This window comes from Carassius auratus, chromosome 27 (assembly GCF_003368295.1).
Source record: "Carassius auratus strain Wakin chromosome 27, ASM336829v1, whole genome shotgun sequence".
Taxonomy (NCBI): domain Eukaryota; kingdom Metazoa; phylum Chordata; class Actinopteri; order Cypriniformes; family Cyprinidae; genus Carassius; species Carassius auratus.
In genome coordinates, this window is record NC_039269.1 from 21,406,962 (window position 1) to 21,429,588 (window position 22,627).

General features: G+C 38.1%; 1 protein-coding gene and 1 long non-coding RNA gene across 2 annotated transcripts in view; one reads left to right on the forward strand and one right to left on the reverse strand.

Moving 5' to 3' along the window:
* cdyl (chromodomain protein, Y-like) overlaps positions 1–14,638 on the reverse strand; it is a 28,761-nt gene extending 14,123 nt beyond the window's left edge. Inside the window, exons 1-4 of the mRNA XM_026206580.1 lie at positions 14,290–14,638; positions 3,134–3,917; positions 662–924; positions 86–258 (exon numbers count right to left, since the gene is read on the reverse strand). Coding sequence (XP_026062365.1) covers positions 86–258; positions 662–924; positions 3,134–3,917; positions 14,290–14,316 — 1,247 coding nt within the window. The 5' untranslated portion in view covers positions 14,317–14,638. The remainder of the gene's footprint in view (positions 1–85; positions 259–661; positions 925–3,133; positions 3,918–14,289) is intronic.
* A 124-nt stretch (positions 14,639–14,762) lies between these two features.
* On the forward strand, positions 14,763–22,536 carry LOC113045870 (uncharacterized). Its single transcript, XR_003276040.1, has 3 exons — positions 14,763–14,835; positions 22,219–22,272; positions 22,344–22,536. It is a non-coding gene; the product is annotated as an uncharacterized LOC113045870 (long non-coding RNA).
* The last annotated feature ends 91 nt before the right edge of the window (positions 22,537–22,627 follow it).

Sequence of the window (22,627 nt, forward strand, 5' to 3'; positions counted from 1 at the left end):
ATCACTCACTCACTATTACAAAACATTCTCTGAAATATGGTGGTAAAATAGCTGTCATAATATTTATATTCTCATCATTTTGTACCTGATTGTCTCCGCCATTTTGATACTTTCTTTTTTCCTATCATCCGTGAGCCGCCTAATAAAATAGATGAAGTCGAGGCCAAAGCAGAAGACGTTTCCCACGGCGCTCAGTAGAACAAGTTTACTGTCATCAGCTGCAGCTGTGGCCATGGCACTCTGAACCTCTTTCATGACCTGAAAACCATTTGAGTGACAATATATCACTTCAGAGTGGGGTGGGGTGGGTGGGTACCAATATCACAGTATGAGTAATATCATATATAATAGAAACCTAGTTACACTGTGTCTATGTCAGAATGTAACAAGACGTGTCACAACAAAATGGCTTCCATTACATGCACCTTTCTATGACACAGTCTGGAAAGAACACTATATATTAACTGTATAAAAACTATATAAAATCAGATGGTGTCATACCATCCAGCCTTAATTCAGAGATTGAGGTTTTTACTTTTTAAACTATACAAACCAATGAGTAAAATGTCAAGATACTTAAAAAGTCAAAACTCTTTTTGTGCATGCATTTTAAATTGAAAGTCAACTCAACATTTCTAACATGGAATATATTTGTACTCACATCAGGATTCAGGGAGTTGTTCTCAGAGGTCTTTGTAGAAAACAGAATGTGTGTGAAGCCATCTTGTTTCTTAACTACAATGTCCCTGTAGCGGTAAGCACTCTCAGTTTGACGAACACTGAAGCGCAGACGCTTGTCGAAAGTTGCACGGTCCTCAAAACGCCTTTTGCCTGTCAGCCCTGAGCTGCTCATCACTCCTGCTGCACCACTCTGAGTAACGGCTGTCCCATTTGCAGACAAGGCCTCCATGAGGGTGGTCACGCCTATGAAACAACATCAAATGCAAAAATATGATATAAAATATAGCAATACTATAATAATAACCATATTTATGATAAAATCACCATTTTATTATTTTGTAAATATTAATAAATATATTAGTGCTGTCAAATGAATAATCACGATTAATCACATTCAAAATAAAAAGTTTTTGTTTACATAATACCTGCGTACTTTTTATTTCTTATGTATTTACATTTATATATAAATTTATATATTATAAAAAAAATACATGCATGTGTTTGCATTTACATATACATCATAAAAATACACAGTACACACTCATTATGTAAACAAAAACTTATTTTGGATGCAATTAATCATTTGACAGCACTAATATATATAATTATTTTTTAAAAAAATACCTAAAACTTAAGATGCTTTCAACATTAATGGACTGTTTCTTACACACTTAATCGGCATGTTCAAATTTTTTTCTGAAGGAAAATGTGACACTGATGATTGGAGGAATGACATTGAAAAAAAAAAACAATCCGCTTTGCCATCAGGAATACATTACATTTAAAAATAAAAAAATAAAAAAAAATAATTTTAAATTGTAATAATATTTAAAAATACTACTGTTTTTAATGCATTTCTGATCAAATAAATGCAGTCTTGTGACGCATTTCCACCGAAATTACCCGGAACATTTGTACCAGGAACTTTTTTTCCCCCAGACCTGTTGCTTTGTGCGTTTCCACCGCGGTGTAAAGTACTGGGAAGATTAGGCAAATAGACTGGTGACGTAGGTCTGCGCGCATTTCTCAATACAAAGTGGCCCGATTTTGGCAGTGCATCCTGGGTAGTTCAGATTTTGCGCATTCGACTCTGGAGTGTGATGTTCGCGACGATGCAAATCCGGTAATTAAGCAGCGTACTTGATAACATCAGTCAACTCGCCTTGACTACTGCAATTTTCCTCACTGTACATTTACAATAAAACAAATTATGATATCAAATACCACTGCCTCCTTTTGTTTTCATTTAAACATAATAGCTGCAGAAATGTACTTAGTTCAGGGATATGTGTATAAACAAAATTTTATATCAATTTGCCTTTTTTATTTTCATTTTAACATATAGATAAATTGAATACAGACCAAAGATAACCTTTAAGATTTACCCAAACGAATTATGTTTTATGTTTAACCACTAAAGAGCCATAAAAGCCAGCAGCACACATCAGAAGGTCTAGCCGAGGTGAGGCTGCTTCTAGGTGGATAGATGATCACTGAGCTCCCGCTGATTGCGTGGAGCTCACGCCTCCGAAATCTGTGAAACAGATTTTTAAATAGGCGCTGTCTTTATAAATAAACCACAGATTTGAGTTTTAAACATCTACATTCTCGCCTGAAATACTTTTAAAATTACATTTCATGACACAAATAACAGTAATATTTTGAAAATCATCCGAATAAATGGTGGTCGAAATTACAATGCTGTTTGAACTCAACCAATCAGCATGTTTAGTGCACAAGTCCCGCCCCCGAAAGTTACGGAACTTTGAAAAAGTACTACCTCACCATCAGGGACTTTCTGAGGGGCATTTTTTTTTACCACAACTTTATTTAGTTCCTGGTTCCTGTGGTGGAAACACACAGAGTACAGGCCCAAAGTCCCTAGTTCCTGGGTAAAGTTCCTGCGGTGGAAACGTGGCTTTGGTGAGCAATAAGAGACTTCATTTATAAACACTGAAAAATCGTACTGAACTGAACTTTTGAAGAGTTGTGTATATTTATGGATGCAACATCATGGCCTGAAATTAATTAATTTTAATCAAAATCATCTGCAAGTATCAACACAAATTATTAGTTAGATCTATTGCATTTTAAAATGGACATACATTTCAAGATGTGATTTTTTTCTTCTGTTATACAAATCAAGACCAATTAACAATGGACAACTAGTATCGTCATATTCAGAATAACATACGCCTTCTGATTCGACTCCTGCAGGTACCCTCAAAAATCACTTGATGTTCTGCAGCAACACATTTGCTTTCATTCAGCAAGTGCTTGTTTATTAGCGTTTATTATGTTGTTCCATAACTAGAAACACACAATGCATGAAATTATACGAGTAGGGCTGAAACAAACTAATTTAGTGGTGCCTCCAGGCCTGGAACTAAAACACTCTCTACTAAACCTCAAAAGAATGTAATGTTCTCAGTGTAAGTCGAGAGGACTCTACCTTTCCCATTTAATGTGCGGACGGCAGCGGGGGTAATGGGAATCTGCGGTGGCGGAAGGGCTGTTTGTGTTCTGGGCCTGGTGCCCATACGAGCCCGTTCCTCTCCTTGTACACGCACTGCTCTGGCGGGTTTCTCCAGCAAGGCCACTTCAGGGGGCACAGCATCTGGCTCTTGGCCTCCCTGCTCCAGACTGTGCGCTGCCTCGCTGGGAGACTCCTCTGTGTCAGTGCGGCTGTTCATTGGGCTCTTCGGCACTAGGATTTTGATGCCAGATTTAGCCAGGTCCATACTTCGCCGCAGCGCGCTAACAGTGGGAGCAGCTGTTGTTGCTGCCGTCGGAGCCATGTCAGTGACTGCACTTGTAACGGCAGTGCCACTGCTACTCAAGCCAGCCAATCGCTTACTTTTCTGCTGATGTGCATCACTGTTGTGCGGTGACTGCTGTGCTGGCTGAAGCCGTTTTGTGGAGAGTGTGCTTGGGGTGAGTGGAGAGGTCTTCCCTGTGTTAGGACTTGCTGAGGACTGCTGAGGCCTGCTGATTTGTTTGCGGGCGTTGATGCTTGTGTTGCCTCCGGCTGTGCTGGGAGAGCTGCGTGCGGAACGAAGAGATCCATCTTTCTGCTTCTCGCTGTGTTGCCGGTTAAATTCATGGATGAACTCGACGCAGCTGGACAAGTGATTCTCTGGCTCCCAGGTGTCTCCATCAAAGCCATAGCCTCTCCAGCGGACCAGGTACTCAGTCTTGCCCTTTTTGTTCTTACGTTTGCCTACTATTCTCTCCACCTAAAGAGGGGCATGCAGATAAAGTATGTCTTAGTGCAATTTATGTAAAATAATGCTGAAAGATTGCAAGACTAAAGAACAGCATTGACTCAAAAGTTATGAAGGAAAAGGCAATTTATATCAATACACTTTTACTTATGTTTTTAAAGCAGATGTAAAAGTTCCATATTTATAGCAATTATTTCATATGCTAGATAAATTAAAAGCAGGTAGTTGTAAAAACATCAAATGTGACCCTGGACCACAAAACCAGTCATAAGGGTAAATTTTTTGAAACTGAGATCTAGGCTATACATCTGAGGCTGAAAGCTGAAGAAATAAGCTTCCCATTGATGATGAGAGTGAAAAAAATCTAAACATTGATATAAGTAATAAGTCCAAATGTAGTTCTTAGCAATGCATATTACTAATCAAAAATGAAGTTTTGATATACAGTTCCCCCCTACAAGTATTGGAACAGTAAAGACAAAATTGCTTTCTCTGCTGTGGAGTCAAGACATTTGCAAATATGATTAAAAGATGAATATGTGACAAAACTACAGAATATCACATTTTATTACTAGGTCTTTCGGTACATGTTTTACCAAATAAAAAGGACAGCACTTTCAGAGTTCATCCCACTGTTTGATGTGAGCATAAGCATTGGAATAGTCGAATTCAAGGCTGATGTAAAAGATTAAAATTTTAGTTGCAGATCCCTTGTACACAATCAGAGCAGTGAGTCTGCAACACATAGACATCACCAGACTCTTGGTCTTATGCTTTGACATGCTTTTCTCCAGCCTTTAATGCAGCCAATTCAAATTGTTGCTTGTTTTGGGGAGCTTCTGTCTTTAGTCTCCTCTTCAGATGAGCCCCTTTCACACTGCATGTCAGACCCGGCATATTGCCGGAACAACAACCTTCTGTGTGAAAGCAAACATGTCCCAGGATTGATTCCGGCATTGAACCCGGGTCGGGGACCTAGTAACATTGCTGGGTTCAGTTGCTTCAGTGAAAGTATAACGTGCCTAACGTTTTCGACTCGTACATTACACGTCACGCCCTGATGTCACGTGTCATTACGGGATCTTTACAGGTTGTGTGTGAAAGCACGCACATATCCCGGGAAATCACTGGCAGTGTGAAAGTGCAAAATCTAGCGACCCGGGAACAATTGCCAGAACACTTTACCCGTGTATTTGCCGGAATGGCAGTGTGAAAGGGGCTCTGGTGAAATTAATGTTCAATTGGATTTAAAAAATGTTGTGTCCTGATAAAGTCCTTGACTGAACTGGCAGGGTGTTTTGGGTCATTGTCCTGATCCAATTTGGAGTGCTTGGTGGCATTTTCTTGATTATTGTTAGCTAAGATGATTTTGTACCCTTCCAAATTCATTCTGCTAATGCCATCATACATTAAGTCATCATAAATATGAAGAGGTCCTGTTCTAGAGACAGCCATGCATGCCCATGCCTTGACACCACCTCCACCAAGCTTTACAGATGCGGTTGAATGCTTAGGATCAGTTGCAGTTCCCTTTTTTTCTCCACACTTTTGCTTTCCAATCACTTAGATAAAGGTTAATCTTTGTCTCATCGGTCCATCAACTCAGTCTCAAAACTCTACTGGCCCACATTTGTGAAGAATCTTGCCTTGCTATTTTTGGTGCTGATCAGAGGTTTTCATCTTGCCGTGTAGCTTCTGTAATTGTGTCAAATTCTCCTGAGGACTGTAGATTGACAGATCATCACCCCAGCTTTCTGGAGGTTGTTGGTGATTTTACAGACATGCATTTTAGGGTTCATTTTCACAGCTTTTATGATTTGTCTGTCATGAACTACTGTTGTTTTTCTCAGCCGATGAGGTCATCGTTGGTTGCGGATGTCGCCAGTAGTTTCAAAACTCTTGATTTCTCCATGCCCTTTGTTTTTCTTATAGTTCTAATTGACTTCCTCTTTTCTTTTAGTATCCAAATTGCTTGCATTTCTTTCAGAGTCAGCTTCCTCGTCTTCATGCTGGTTTGTGTGTGTCATCGTCGAATGCAAGACTTAGAAGCAATGAATATAACTGATAAGACACATTCCCTGCTTTAAATATCTGAAGAATTAATGCAACAGGACACAGCTGAACAGTTAGAAAGACCTGTGAGGCAACTGTTCCAATACTTATACTCAGATCAGATAGGGAGATGAAACTCTAAAAGTGCTGATCTTCTTAGCTGGTAAAACATCTTTATGTTGAATCACCCAATAATAAAACGTGACATTCTGTAGTTTTGTCTCATGTTCATCTTTTAATCATATTTACAGATTTCTTGACTCCAAAGCAAACAGAACAATTTTGTCTTTACTGTTCCAAAACTTATGGAGGGCACTGTATTTACGGTAGAAAATGTACAAAATATCTTCATGGAATATGATCTTTACACCTCCCAATACAAAACACGCCCCATAGTATAGTCCCGCCCCACATGGAGCCGTTGTTAACTAACAAGCTGTGCAAATCCAAGCTGATAATGAACATGGATTTGCACAGCTTATCAGCTGCTCTATATGAAATCACGCACCTGCTGATTAGATAACCAGCTTTACTGACGAAATGCGCATAACGATCGGCCGATCATGATCGGAGCAGCCCTAATTCGAATCTCAAAATTTAAAATCAAATGCCAACCCACCGAATGAATATTCGAATAATCTAATATTCTGGTCCAGCCCTAATAGAAATATTACCAAATGTTAGAAGTAGACACTTTGACAATAAGACGGTGATAACAGCAAAGAGTAAAAAACAATCCAACCGCATATTGACACATGTGATTAACTGCTCACGTATGACGTGCTCTGTGAAGGACCATAAATATAGGCTACAAGCCATTCACACAGAATGCGCTTTTGTGTTGACAAAGATGCAATGCAGGCAATGGAATAGGTAAAACATCCAAGAAGATGTGAGTGGATTTCTTTTAACTTGAGCGCAGTGTTTTTACAATGGTGTTTCAAACATGAGACACTGCAAGAGATGTGAACACAACAGTCAAACACATCCATGTTTCCATAGTTTTTTCTATGGAAAAGCAGTGCAATCTAATAAAAAAAAAACCTAAAGAGCTACTACTGCATATCTGATATTTTATGTTTGCATCATGGTGACAGGCTGAAAGCTGCAGTTGTTTGAAATGTTGTCAGAACATTTACAGTTAATAACAGTCTACTGGTGTTATACCTTCAGTCATTTTGAATTTGAATTACCTTGACTTTTGAAATTTTTTAAAAGCATTTTCCTTGTATTATTTCTGAACACAATATGTAAAGACAAGTTTGTACAATAAGTAGTTGTAATTTATGCATCTTTTTGTTGCAAAGATATTTAACAAGTGATTTGTTTAACATGTATATCATGTTAAAGGGATAGTTTACCCAGATAGCAAATTTATGTAATTAATAACTTACCCTCATTTTGTTTCAAACCCGTAAGACCTCCGTTTATCTTTGGAATACAGTTTAAGATATTTTAGATTTAGTCAGAGAGCTCTCAGTCCCTCCATTGAAGCTGTGTGTGCCGTATACTGTCCATGTCCGGAAAGGTAAGAAAAACATCATCAAAGTAGTCCATGTGACATCAGAGGGTCAGTTAGAATTTTTTGAAGCATCGAAAATACATTTTGGTCTAAAAATATCAAAAACTACGACAGAGGGAGTGTCAGCCACATTAAAAAAGTTAACAGCTTAAAGCTGCAGTAGGTAACTTTTGTAAATATATATTTTTTACATATTTGTTAAACCTGTCATTATGTCCTGACAGTAGAATATGAGACAGATAATCTGTGAAAAAAAATCAAACTCCTCTGGCTCCTCCCAGTGATCCTATTGCCATTTGCAGTTACGGACCGCTCCCGGTAAGAAATCAACCAATCAGAGCTGTTGCCCGTAACTTTGTTTGTGTTCAAAATGTAGAAAAATGTATATAATAAGCGAGTACACCATGAATCCATTTTCCAAACCGTGTTTTTAGCTTGTCCTGAATCACTAGGGTGCACCTATAATAAGTGTTTAGATTCGGACTATTTTAGATTGCTTCGGGGGTACCGCGGCGGAGTAACCCAGTACCTTTGTGATTCTTCATAGACATAAACAGATAGAAGTAGTTCCGGCTACGATGTTCTTCCGCAAGACGCAAGCAGTTCTGTTTATTAACCGCTAGAGCGTCAAAAGTTCCCTACCGCAGCTTTAAGTAATTTGTGGATTAATGTGTATTAGAGATGCGAACCGTTTAAAGCGATTCAGTTCGATTTGGTGAACCGAATTATTCGTTCGCGAACCGGATATCCAGACTGCTTTGTTTTGAACTCTCTCTCACAACAGACACGGAAGAGAAGACAATGCTGAATAAAGTTGTTGTTTTTGCAATTTTTGGACCAAAATGTATTTTCGATGCTTCAAAAAATTCTAACCGACCCTCCGATGTCACATGGACTACTTTGATGATGTTTTTCTTACCTTTCTGGACATGGACAGTATACCATACACACAGCTTCAATGGAGGGACTGAGAGCTCTAGGACTAAATCTAAAATATCTTAAACTGTGTTCCAAAGATAAACAGAGGACTTACGGGTTTGAAACAGCATGAGGGTAAATTATTAATTACATAAATTTGCTATCTGGGTGAACTAACCCTATAACAATTTAATGTGTGCTGCACTTGGAATATATATGTATTTTTTAAATAGTGGGTTAATAAAGAAAAAGTTTTTTGAATCATGTTGTAGTTACATTTTCAAGTTGACTAGCTAAAAATCGTACATATATAAAAAAAAAAAAAATAGAATCGGTCAAACATTATGGAAAAACTGAGATTTAATTTTTTTGCCAAATCGCCCAGCCTTAGCTGTATCCCTTCAAGCCAAGTTTTGTAGTCTGTACTAGGGCTGCACGATGTGGGGAAAAAATGACATTGCGATATTTTATTTTTCTGCGATACATATTGCTATATGAAATCTAATCTAATTTTTTCTTACAAACAAAAATGGCGTGAGCACACTTACATTCTCATTTTTAATGATTTAAACATCAGAATATTATTTAAATTAGAGTAAATTATTTGTTTGTAACTTTAGGATATGGTTTGAATTGTTAACATATTAACTAACATGAACTTACCATGAGCAATACTTTTGTTACTATATTTTTTAATCTTGGTTTATAAAAACACAGCTGTTCATTCATTGTTTGGTAATGTTACTTCACAGTGCATTAACTATGTTAACAAATACTGTACAACTTTTGATTTCAACAATGAAGGCTATAGCCTAAATGTTGAAAATAACAATGTTGTAGAAGTGCAGTTTAGTAATAGTAAATGTTAAATAATGAAGTTAAATAGTTTAATAAAGAGAACATTATTGTAAAGTGTTACAGATTTTTTTATACACCAATTCAGACGTCTCGTGAGTTCAGTGTTGGCCAGGTCAGTTGTTTAAACCATTCATTAAATTGAATCGGTTCAAAGGAATCATTACTTCGCGAATCAGATGTGTACAGCATGCGTTGTGTAATTGTCTCTGCAGTTTAGGATACCGCACAAAATTCGACAACACAGAAAACATGTCATCACAGAATTTTATTTTTTTTCGACACCATCGTGTCAATTGATTTTGATTAATATGTGCGAGGGAGGGAGCAAGACAGCGCTTGTGTTGTTTGAAGATGGTGAAGGTGAGCGTGCGCAAGCAGCTGGGGCTCTCTCTCTCTCTCTTTCTCTCTCTCTCTGCTCGTTCTTATATGCGCTCTGTTAAACTGACAGGACTTAAACTGTGCAATTAATCCGCAAATATATTCGTCAAGGGCCGGGAAGCAGCTGCCCGTACAGTTAATGAATAACGGATCAACTATAACAGCCTACATCGCACATCCTGCGATGTGACAATCGCGGATTCGTACATCGCGATATCGATGCTTAAACGACACATCGTGCAGCCTTAGCCTGTACTCATAAATACAGACAAATATTGTCTTTTAAATAAAGACATCTTAACACTATTGACTGAATGTCAAGAAAGATTCATTTAGGTTTTGATTAGTTCTGGATGAAGTGTTCTTAACAAACCTTATTTACTCTGATCATCTTTCATCATGGACTCTGTCATCATTTCAATATTATAGATTCACACTCTTCTACTGGCTTCAAGGTTTATCACATCAGTTTGGAAAGAAAACCCAACATATAGTTTGCCACATAATTTCAATAAAAGACTTGTTATTAAAACACACACCAGAAAGCTTAATGACTAGTGCATGATTAATGTTTCAATACAGCATTTCCATAAATGTGTTATATAGCATTTGGAACTGTTTATAGACTCATGTGGTCTGAGTTCTGATGAAGCATCTCCCTTTTCTTCCCATCAGTCTGTAGTTCACAGATGCTGAAGTTACAACTGTGTAGCTTTTGTTCCTGTTCCTCTTGTTCCTTTTGTCACATTGGACGTGCGATTTCAGTCCCAAATTTGTTAATCAGATCATTCTTTTCCCATAACGGCAAATCATCAACTCAAATTTTTAAAACACCATCTGCTATCAGTTTATTGAACAAATAATTCAACAAAATGATGCCCTTGGGATAAACATATGGTTTTACTGATTAGGTTCATTTACCACAAGGGCAAAGTTCTCCAACTCATGAGGGAGACAAAATTATCCATGCTTCTGTAAGTATTTTCCCCAATGGGATTTCAGAAAAATGTCCAATAAAGATGGCAATCAACTCAGAAACAATGGTACATTAAAATACTATTCACTTAAAGGGTTAGTTCAGCCAAATATTAAAATTATGTCATTAATAACTTACCCTCATGTTGTTCCAAACCCGTAAGTCCTCCGTTTATCTTTGGAACACAGTTTAAGATATTTTAGATTTAGTCAGAGAGCTCTCATTCCCTCCATTGAAACTGTGTGTACGGTAAACTGTCCAGGTAAGAAAAACATCATCAAAGTAGTCCATGTGACATCAGAAGGTCAGTTAGAATTTTTTGAAGCATTGAAAATACATTTTGGTCCAAAAATAGCAAAAATTTGACAGATTCTAGCCTTCGGTTTACTCGCACTCAGAACACTAGTACGGAATCAGTTCAGAATCAATCACCAAAAGAATCGGTTCAGACACTCTGTGTGTCGGTTTGCTTCACACTAGGGGTGTGCCGGTTTCAGAATTGGTGATGACGGTTATGACGTGAGTCAAATGTGACGGTTCATAACATAACCGTCGGGGGGGGGATAGCGTGTTTCATTTTGTTTCATATTGTCTCGCCACCATGCTAGTGGATCTGCCGTAGAGTCAATTGGTTGATCTTGGAGATAGCGGGTTAACTCCGTGTCAGCGCGCGCTCTGATCGGTAAAGGGGCAGAGATTTCAGACCTCCGTTTGTTAAGGATATCTGTCACAAAACTCATCATCCGCGCCAAAGTTTTTTGAGCAAATTTCAAAGCCGCACCTGCCCGCCATCCTCTGATTGTTTTGCCGTCTATGCTTTGCTGATGCGAGCCGCAAAAAAAAAAAAAAAAAGCCATTGTCTGTTCTAGAAAGGATGCAGCAAAGATATTTAATGCTAAAGTATGAGGCATAGGCCTACGCTGAGTTTCATTTGCGATGAGGTGCGCTCTAGTTCACAGTGCAGTGCAAGTGAACGTGGCGCGCTGGTGCTTCCATGTCACGGTTATCATTGTCTGCTATATTTGCTTTTTATTTATTAAAATACATGCAATTGGTTGATGAAACATCTATTAAAATTAAGACAAAATTTGTTCAAAACGAAATTCGTTTTTAAGAAAGGTTTTCTACAAAGCAAAATTTAATGAAGTGGTAAATATCATGTCTGACAATTTACAAAACTTCATTAAGTGGTAAAAACCATGTCTCCCGATATATTGCGCATCTGATGATCCTATCTAAAAAATGAAAATAATTTTTGATAAAAAATGTTTGTAAAAAATATTTTAGTGACACGGTTTTGGCTGATTATATACTAACCGTCACACCCCTACTTCCCGCTGAATCACACATGCGCAGTATCATCAGTTCTCGAATTGGACGCGTCCGACAGAAATGGTTCTTGACTCGAGAATGAGTCAGTCGTTCATTCGTTATCTGGCTTGGCTCGGTGTTCATCTTCAGTTCTCTCTTCACAGCAGTTCAGTCAGTGTACTGTTTGAGTACATTAATTACTGGTACATGAGTACATGATATTGGTTTGTTTAAACTCAGAGGGAGTGTCAGCGTATGCTTCGAAAAATTCTAACTGACCCTCTGATGTCACATGGACTACTTTGATGATGTTTTTCTTACCTTTCTGGACATGGACAGTAGACCGTACACACAGCTTTAATGAAGGGACTGAGAGCTCTCCGACTAAACCTAAAATATCTTAAACTGTTTTCCAAAGATAAACAGAGGTCTTACGGGTTTGGAACAACATAAGGGTAAGTCATTAATGACATAATTTTAATATTTGGCTGAACTATCTCTTTAATGTCTTTAAGTATACATATAATTATTTCACATATCTTAATATTGCTAAATATTATTATGCAATTATATGCTCAACTCAATTATGTTATTTGCAACACTTAATGGTGGTCACTGCTGAGGTCTTCTACATTTACATTACATTTATTCATTTAGCTGACGCTTTTATCCAAAGCGACTTACAATTGCTATATATGTCTGGAGCAACTAGGTGTTAAGTGTCACATTGGTGTCTCACAGTGGATTCGAACCCGGTCTCTCACACCAAAGGCATGTGTCTTATCCACTGCGTCAACACCACCCCTACTACCACCCCTTCTAATTTCCACAGTAACAATGACTGGTGAAATTGGTGTATCTCTCTTTTTGTTTGTGTAGTTTTATTTAGTGGAAATTAAGCAATTCAAATTTGAAAAAGGTTTGGATCACACTAACTTGCAGATACAGAAGCATACCACTGCTAACAAGCTTGGAAAAATGGCAGGTCTGTCTTTAAAGTTTAATAGGTTATTGCTAACTGAGAAAACGAATGGCAAGTTTCAACCAGAACCTTTGTGTTCTATAAAAGTTTAATACACTTGTATTAAAACCAGAACATTTAAGACTTTCAAGAGAGATTGGAAGAAGAAATAAAGAACTTTTTATTTCAGTACTTATCAAGTCAACATCTGGGGTGCAAATAGTAGAAATGAAACAATTTGCCCAAGCCACAACCAGAAAGGCACCATTTGTTTGAAAACACATGGAAATGGATCATGACTAAGAGTTTTGGTATTGCCAGCTGAATGTACAGTAGCATCAAGGTGTGTAAAAAATGGGGACATTATTCATCCAGGTCTTTATAAACTGGTAAGACATGTTTAAGTAGATTGGTTCTCTTCATCACACCTTTGTAACACTTTTGATCTAATCAACAAACGTATCCCAATAAGCACATCAGTTCTAATTTCATACGTAGTCCTTAGTATCTAATTAGCCTATTCATCTGACCATTTCTCAATACATCATGCAACCGTATTTGACATAATTCAGAGGACTGATGTGACTGCATACTTCAAGTATATTCATGCAGCCCAAACGTGAGATATGTACTGACCACTCCAAGATTTTCCATCATAACACCAGTTTAAAAGGCTGAGAACATCCTAAACCACACTTAACTAAATCATTAGATTGAAATGTCAATCCATCAAACATACCAACAAGTGACATTGGACTTTCTTTATGAGAAATGATACGCCATGTTCACTCTATTTACTTTAATTCTGAACATAGCCTCAAAACGTAAGAATTATTTAACTGGAAATAAAACCAATCAAAGGCGATCAAAACACAAGAGTGCTGGATGGCTAGTTCTGATCCAAGCAGGTTGAACGCTCTGCAAGAGTAGCAAGTGAAATACACAGGTCCTGCTGGAAAGTGGGTGAAACAAAGTTCCCGCAGAGCTGAAAACAACACCCTGGAGCGAGCTGACTCTCAGCTGTCCTGATGTGTCCATCACACCCCAAAGACCTCATGGTTAGCAGCTAGCTTGGTGAAATACCACTCTCCAAAGTGCCCTTCCTTCCCTCCCCGCCTCATCCACTGCCTCCACCAGCATCTCTCCACACGAAACTCCGCAAACTTACTACCAGAACCACACTGGCTCCAAGCTAGCCCGAGCTACTAGTTATTTTGTTAGCATGCAACCCTACCGTCGTAGTTTTAACCAATATCAGAGCGAGTTAAGTCAGTTGTTAAGACTATTCGCTAGTGCAGTCCACACGAGCCTCGGGACGCGTCGAATTATGTACAACTAACGTTACACACAAATAGAATCGATTATCTGCGTCTAAACGGACACAAACGGGAAAATCGCCGACGTTCACCTCGTAGAGTTCCTCCGTAGCCATCATGTCACGATAATCTTCGACGTTGTGGCAATCCGTGAGGATTGTAGACACTTTTTTCCTCCAGTTGCAGTTGTCGTTTTGGCCTCTCCTCCTTTTTCAGTTGGTCGGGTGAGATGTGCTTGACCCGCACCGAGGATCTCTTTGCTGTCTAGTTCTCGCACTCAACGTCTATGCAACAACATTATAGTTAGAATAAAGCGTTTCAATCCCGATTAAGTCCGAACGAGTACTTTTGTGGGTCCAGGCGGCGATTTTAGAGAGTGTTACCGTGAACTAGTCTGTAGGCAGTGCTGATTACGCGCTCGCCTGCTCTCAGTTCTGCCACACAGGAAGTCTCAATCGAACGCAGATTAGAGTCGAGATGAGTTTGCACTGCCTGCAACCCTCGTGATAGAGCTGTAGACGACGGTCATCTACGTTCTGCAAATCTTTATCGGTGTTGATTTTGAGTGTTGGTCTAATGGAACACAACTGACGTAAATCCGCAATAGTTCAACAATAATTCATAGCGTAAAGCGCCAGGTGAGTGTAGCCCATGACTCAAGTCTAAAACATTTCCATGAATGCCATGTTCTCCATGTTGTGCAAGCACATGAAGGTTTTTAACCTTTACAGATGTAAAGTCTTATTTTATTATTTATTTTGTTCTTTTTATTACATATTTAACAGTAGAGATTAATAAAATAACATTATTTAGCCATATGGAAAGCCCAGATCAAGATGTTAATTATTTTGTAATTTATATATTGTCAAGTTGGACTTTAAGATCCAATCTGAACATAAGGTAAAGGATAATATACAGTCAGCTAGTCTAATTGAAATTAGTTGAAATTGTGATTGTTGTTTCCAAGACGAGAGTTATACAGCGTTACACAGAGGTATTTAGCTGCTACATATCATCTTTGACAATCAGAATAAAATAGGCTACTATAGAGATCCATGTACTGTAAACGGGCTACAATGTTTCCTTTCCATTTTACACATGTACTGTAAATTCTCCAAAAACATTGTGAAGTAGGCTACTGGAACTGCCAATCAGGGGTGTGTTTCCCAAAACCATAGTTGCTAACTAAGTTAGCAACTTTGTTGGTTGCAATTCAATTTCCCATTGCCAACCAACATGTTAGCAACTATGGTTTTGGGAAACGGACCCCATGTAAGTATAAAACTTTCCAAGTTATTTTTTTTTTTCAGAAAAAAATAAACGGACTGCAAAACTGAAACAATGATGAATAATCAGAAAGCCAATTTAGAAAATGCTAGGGGAACACCATAAAGCTAAAAACAGTAGTATTCAGATAAACATTCTCTTGGTAAAGTAGCTTAAAATGCATTAAGTAATGTTAAAATGGAAATATGAAATTCTAATGCATTTTTTTTAAGATTTTGGCTGTTTTTATATTAATCAAATGATCAAATTTATGTCTCGAGTACATATCTTCATATTCACAAACCTGTTATTCTTGCATCTTTCATTGCGGGAATGGGAGTTAAATGGTATTTTTAAATGGAATGGTGTCGTCAACTTAAAGGAGAATAGTTCAGCAGTTACCAAAAGAGAACAAGGAAGTAGGTGAATGAGCAGAGCAGAAATGTTACACTACACTTCTCAATGGTCCCCTTCATTATTATTTAATCTTTACTAATGTTTGGTGGTTCACTTCAGACGAAGCGATAGTACATGCCTTTTATGGAAAGTAATTAAATCTGTAGCTTTCATTCAGTTTAGGGATCAGTGCCACAAGGGCTCCAATCACAACCACTATGGATTCTGACTGTTCACATGTTGTAGTATTTTGTGTTTTTCCTCGGTGCTGCCATTTCCAGCCAATAGTAAGATTTCCCACATTCAGTCATCACTTTTATCTGGCAGTAGCATGCGTGGCTGTAGTTTGAGCCTCAGACAGCATGCCCATTGTTGTTTACACTAAATGACAACAGCTTTCTAAAACTGTGAGATCCATTCTTATTAATGGCTTTTATTCAGTTTTATGGAGTCATGGTACCATTCTGCTATGATGAGCACTTATGAGGAAGAACATGAAAGTTTATATATCACTTCAAAACTTTGAGAGATATTCAAAATGTTGTTAGTTTACAACTACCTCATTTTTCAATGCACTCTGTCTTTATTTGTGTATTTCTGTGTACGCTTATCTTGTACAATGCTTTAGTGCCCTGAGGGCCAGTCTGGTGGGATGATAAAATATTACAAACGGATGTTAATAGAACCTGTTGAGTAATTTAAAGATGATTTATTTAGTTAGGAAAATTGATAATGAAAAAAAAAGGATAATGTTGTACAGATGACATCTTGGAATTTTTCAGGTTTTCCATCTGTCTGTACTTGCCTCTAGCCTTTACTTTATTTCTTTTTATCTTGCATTAACAACACAATGAATGGGGAGACAGAGGCTAGTTGTCACACTTTTTACTCCAGTTACTCACAGTTTTAGACACATTGACTGACAAGTATGAACTAAGCAATAAACTGAGTGAGTAACAAGTCAAATCACCTCTATAGCTCTATAGAATTCAGATTGTGTCAAAGCAGCTTCACAGTGATAAACAGGAAAATACTAGAATAACTTATGGAAACTCAACTATGGAGACTGGAAAGCAGCTCTAAAAGACGATAGCTTGAGTCAGTAGTGTTGGTTCAGTTCAGATTGGGCTTCACAGTGTATCGTAACATAGTAATAATGTTACCATACCAAATCATAAAAAGCATCAGTGTTACCGCACTGATTCTGAAGTGTAAGGGTTTTATGTGAAAAATGGCTCTTTAATTTGTTGGATGATTACAGAGTTTTTTGAGGTTTGTTAAGCAAAATGTGAACAGAGAAACTATGATAAAGTTATTTGATAAAGTGATTTACTAATAAGCTAAATTTGAAAGGTAACAAAAATAGCAAATGATTTTTTACCAAGACCTTTTGTAATTCATAATTTTGCATAATGTATTTATATATAACAATTAAAATGGCCATAAAATGCTGTTCTCCAAAAAATCCAGTTTAGTTAATATGTACCTTCATTATACAATACATTAACCTGAATATTTGCCAGTGTGATTTTGTTTTTTTGTGTGGGTGTTCATCCAAGAGCTATAGCAAAAATATGAACATACTGGAATTTTAGTTTGAAGAACAAAAAAGGTAATATGGTTTTGAAAACACGCTATATGTGTAACCTTTTTTACATGATAGAACCAGTGTGACAACTAGCACTAGTCTCCCTATAAATAAAATGTATAGAGCAATAATCCTTAAGAAGCCATGGTTTACAGTGATTTGGAACAGCAGTGAGTGGATTTTAGACACAATGCAGATAGCTCTTCTAAAATCACTGTAAATCATGGCCTTTTTGCTTTTATAAAATGGTTACTACATATACCTGCCAAGAGGTTTCATAAAATAAACAGCAAAAACAAAATTACAAACAACAGTTCTTCCACTAAGCAATGTAGTTCTTCAGCAGAATTAGTGACAAGCAACACAGAGATGCAGTGGTACATGGAGGTGGTACATAGAGTATGTAATTCCCCCTCTATTATTATAGAGTATTTTACAACAGCTTAGAAAATTGTCCTAAATGCCTGCAATGGTTTGGCAATGATTAGGTCTATCTGATCATCAAACCTTTCCAATCCGGTTTTAAAACCGTTGCAGTCCTAACATATGTTTCACCTCTGTGGTATTCCTACAAGCTGGCCATTTAGATAGGGTGTGGTTGAAATATGCTTTGTGTGCAACATTGTTAATGCGACATGACTTTCGTTTCTTGACAATACAACTAAACAATGTGTGGATCTTTACATTAACTTCATTTTACACTGAGGAGATAAACAAAAATATTGTTTAACAGTGTTTTGTGTTAAATTATATTATATTTGTTTCCATATCAGTGTTGCTGGAAATGTATATATTTTTTTATTTTTTACAGTTTGTCATAGTTTTAATGTAATATACACAGTTATTGAAACACTTCGAGTTAAAACCTACTTCCTGTTTTACATTTCCATTTAGCACAGCCTAAGGGAAAGACTCTGCAAAACATTTAAAGGACGTTTGCACCATTAGTCACTTTGCTGTTGACAAAAGTGTGGGGATGCTGTTTAGTACTCTGTGTGCAATATATTTTTTACTGTTAATTTTTATAGACGTTGATTGCTTTGCTATCTTTCCTAATTACAAGCATTTGTCCCACGACTGAGCTTTTTAGCAAGCAGAAAAATATTATATCACAATGCTTTAAAGTCTTACTATATTGCCTGCAGCAATTCAAAGATTTCAGGCATTGTTGCTCCACAATTCCTGAGGTGGACCTTATCTTCTTGAAGGATTCCTGGAGCTAGGATTTTCACTGTCTACTTCTTGCATATTGAATTTTGAGAAATGAGACTCTATTGCTGTTTTGAACATGTTGACTTTGAGATTTCCAGCTCAGTCTCTTTGCTTGAGAAGTAATTGGTCTTCCCCTACAATGACTCTTTCAAAATGTGGGTGTAACAGTTTACCACTGAATGAACCTGGAAAGCCCCACATTTTGCGCCTTATTAATTTTCAACAGCTGGTTTTCCATTGTCACACAACATTATTCATTACTACTATTTAACATTTAATATTGAACATTTTGTCTCTTGAATACAAGGTTTTTCTTAGTAATGCTTCAGGAGAGATAGCATTAAAATATTCAGGAGAGATAGCATTAAAATCTTCAGAGTCTGATGTGTATTGCATTTTTTATTTTTTTACAATTGACATCAAAGTATGTACATGACAATAAAGTAGAATCAATAAATACAACGGTGTTTATACAACAGTAAATTAATGTTTCTGATTTCTTTCTAAAGTTGGCACTTTAAATAAGATTTTTTTATTTATTAAATTCCATAATATTCTTGTAGTATTTATCCAACCCATTTCATGTATTAAACACATAATTATTATACTGATGACTCTGCCACATGCAGGTGCTTCTCAGAATATTATGAAATGCTAATCAGCTAATCAACTCAAAACACTTGCAAAGGTTTCCTGAGCCTTCAAAACAGTCTCTAAGTTTGGTTCACTAGGCTACACAATCATGGGGAAGACTGCTGATCTGACAGTTGTTCAGAAGACAATCATTGACACCCTTCACAAGGAGGGTAAGCCACAAACATTCATTCCCAAGCAGCTGGCTGTTCACAGAGTGCTGTATCCAAGCATGTTAACAGAAAGTTGAGTGGAAATAAAAAGTGTAGAAGAAAAAGATGCACAACCAACTGAGAGAACAGCAGCCTTATGAGGATTGTCAAGCAAACTGGATTCAAGAATTAGAGAACTTCACAAGGAATGGACTGAGGCTGTAGTCAAGGCATCAAGAGTCACCGCACACAGACATGTCAAGGAATTTGGCTCCAGCTGTCATATTCCTCTTGTTAATCCACTTCTGAGGCGTCCTACCTGGGTTAAGGAGAAGAAGAAATGGACTGTTACCATTGGTCCAATCCAAAGTCCTCTTTTCAGATGAGAGCAAGTTTGGTATTTCATTTGGAAACCAAGGTCCTAGAGTTTGGAGGAAGGGTGGAGAAGCTCATAGCCAAAGTTGAAGTCCAGTGTTAAGTTTCCACAGTCTGTAATGATTTGGTGTGTAAGGTCATCTGCTGGTGCTGGTCCATTGTGTTTTTTGAAAACCAAAGTCACTGCACCCATTTACCAAAAAATCTTGGAGCACTTCTGCTGACCAGCTTTTTGAAGATGCTGATTTCATTTTCCAGCAGGATTTGGCACCTGCCAAAATGACTGTTGTTGGTGTGCTTGACTGGCCAGCAAACTCACCAAACCTGAACCCCAGAGAATCTATGGGGTATTGTCAAGAGGAAGATGAGAAACAAGAGACCAAACAATGCAGATGAGCTGAAGGCCACTGTCAAAGAAACCTTGGCTTCCATACCACCTCAGCAGTGCCACAAACTGATCACCTCCATGCCACGCTGAATTGAGGCAGTAATTAAAGCACAAGGAGCCCCTACCAAGTATTGAGTACATGTACAGTAAATTCCAGAAGGCCAACAATTCACTAAAATGTTTTTTTAAATTGGTTTTATGAAGTATTCTAATTTTTTGAAATATTTAATTGGTGGGTTTTTGTTAAATGTGAGCCAAAATCATCACAATTAAAAGTACCAAAGCCTTTAGCCACTTCAGTCAGTGTGCATTGAATTTATTTAATACGAGTTTCACAATTTGAGTGGAAATTTATTGAGAAGCACCTGTGTGTATATATACAGTGGGTACGGAAAGTATTCAGACCCCCTTAAATTTTTCACTCTTTGTTATATTGCAGCCATTTGCTAAAATCATTTACGTTTCTTTTTTTCTCTCATTAATGTTCACACAGCACCCGATACTGAAAGAAAAGCACAGAATTGTTGACATTTTTGCACATTTATTAAAAATGAAAAACTGAAATATCACATGGTCCTAACTATTCAGACCCTTTGCAGTGACACTCATATATTTAACTCAGGTGCTGTCCATTTCTTCTGATCATCCTTGAGATGGTTCTACACCTTCTTTTGAGTTCAGCTGTGTTAGATTATACTGATTGGACTTGATCAGGAAAGCCACACACCTGTCTATATAAGTAAGACCTTACAGCTCACAGTGCATATCAGAGCAAATGAGAATCATGAGGTCAAAGGAACTGCCTGAAGAGCTCAGAGACAGAACTGTGACAAGGAACAGGTCTGGCCAAAGTTACAAAAAAAATTCTGCTGCACTTAGGCTTCCTAAGAGCACAGTGGCCTCCACAATCCTTAAATGGAAGATGTTTGGGATGACATGAACTCTTCCTAGAGCTGGCCGTCCAGCCAAACTGAGCTATCGGGGGAGAAGAGCCTTGGTGAGAGAGGTAAAGAAGAACCCAAAGATCACTGTGGCTGAGCTCCAGAGATGCAGTCGGGAGATGGGAGAAAGTTGTAGAAAGTCAACCATCACTGCAGCCCTCCAACAGTCAGGGCTTTATGACAGAGTGGCCTGACGGAAGCCTCTCATCAGTGCAAGACACATGAAAGCCCTCATGGAGTTTGTTAAGAAACACCTGACGGATTCTCTGGTCTGATGAGACCAAGATAGAACTTTTTGGCCTTAATTCTAAGTGGTATGTGTGGAGAAAACCAGGCACTGCTCATCACCTGTCCAATGCAGTCCCATGTGAAGCATGGTGGTGGCAGCATCATGCTGTGGGGGTGTTTTTCAGCTGCAGGGACAGGACGACTTGCAATGGAGGGAAAGATGAATGCCGGACAAAAACCTTCTCCAGAGTACTCAGGACTTCAGACTGGGCTGAAGGTTCAGCTTCCAACAAGACAATGACCCTAACTAAGCACACAGCTAAAGTAACGAATGAGTGGCTTCACAACAACTCCGTGACTGTTCTTGAACGGCCCAGCCAGAGCCCTGACTTCAGCCAGAGCATCTCTGGAGAGAACTGAAAATGGCTGTCCACCAACATTTACCGTCCAACCTGACAGAACTGGAGATGATCTGCAAGGAGGAATGGCAGAGGATCCCCAAATCCAGGTGTGAAAAACTACCAAATAGACTCATGGCTGTATTAGATCAAAAGGGTGCTTCTACTAAATACTGAGCAAAGGCTCTGAATACTTAGTACCATGTGATATTTCAGTTTTTCTTTTTAAATAAATGTGCAAATAATGTCAACAATTGTGTTTTTCTGTCAATATGGGGTGCTGTGTGTACATTAATGAGGGAAAAAATGAACTTAAATGATCTTAGCAAATGGTTGCAATATAACAGAGTGAAAAATTTAAGGGGATCTGAATACTCTCCGTACCCTGTGTGTGTGTGTGTGTGTGTGTGTGTGTGTGTAACACTCATTATCTCTTCATTTCAGCTGCAGACCAATCAGGGTGCCCAGTCCACCGCTGAAAGGGCCAACAGTGGGCACGTGAGCATTAGAATTGTACCCTGAGCAATGGAAGAGTGTGGCCTGGACTGATGAATCCTGTTTTCTTTTAGATCACTTGAATGGATGGCTGGATGCATGTGCGTTGCTTACCTGGAGAACAGGTGGCACCAAGATGTAATATGGGAAGAAGTCAAGCCGCCGGAGGAAGCGTGATGCTTTGGGCAATGTTCTGCTGGGAAACCTCAGGTCCTGTCATCCATGTGGATGATACTTTGCCACACACCACCCACCTAGGGTTGTTGCAGACCATTGTACACCTTTTTATGGATGGTGTTAACTTGGCCTCGAAATTTCCCAGATCTTAATCCAATTGAGAATCTGCTGAACAAACAAG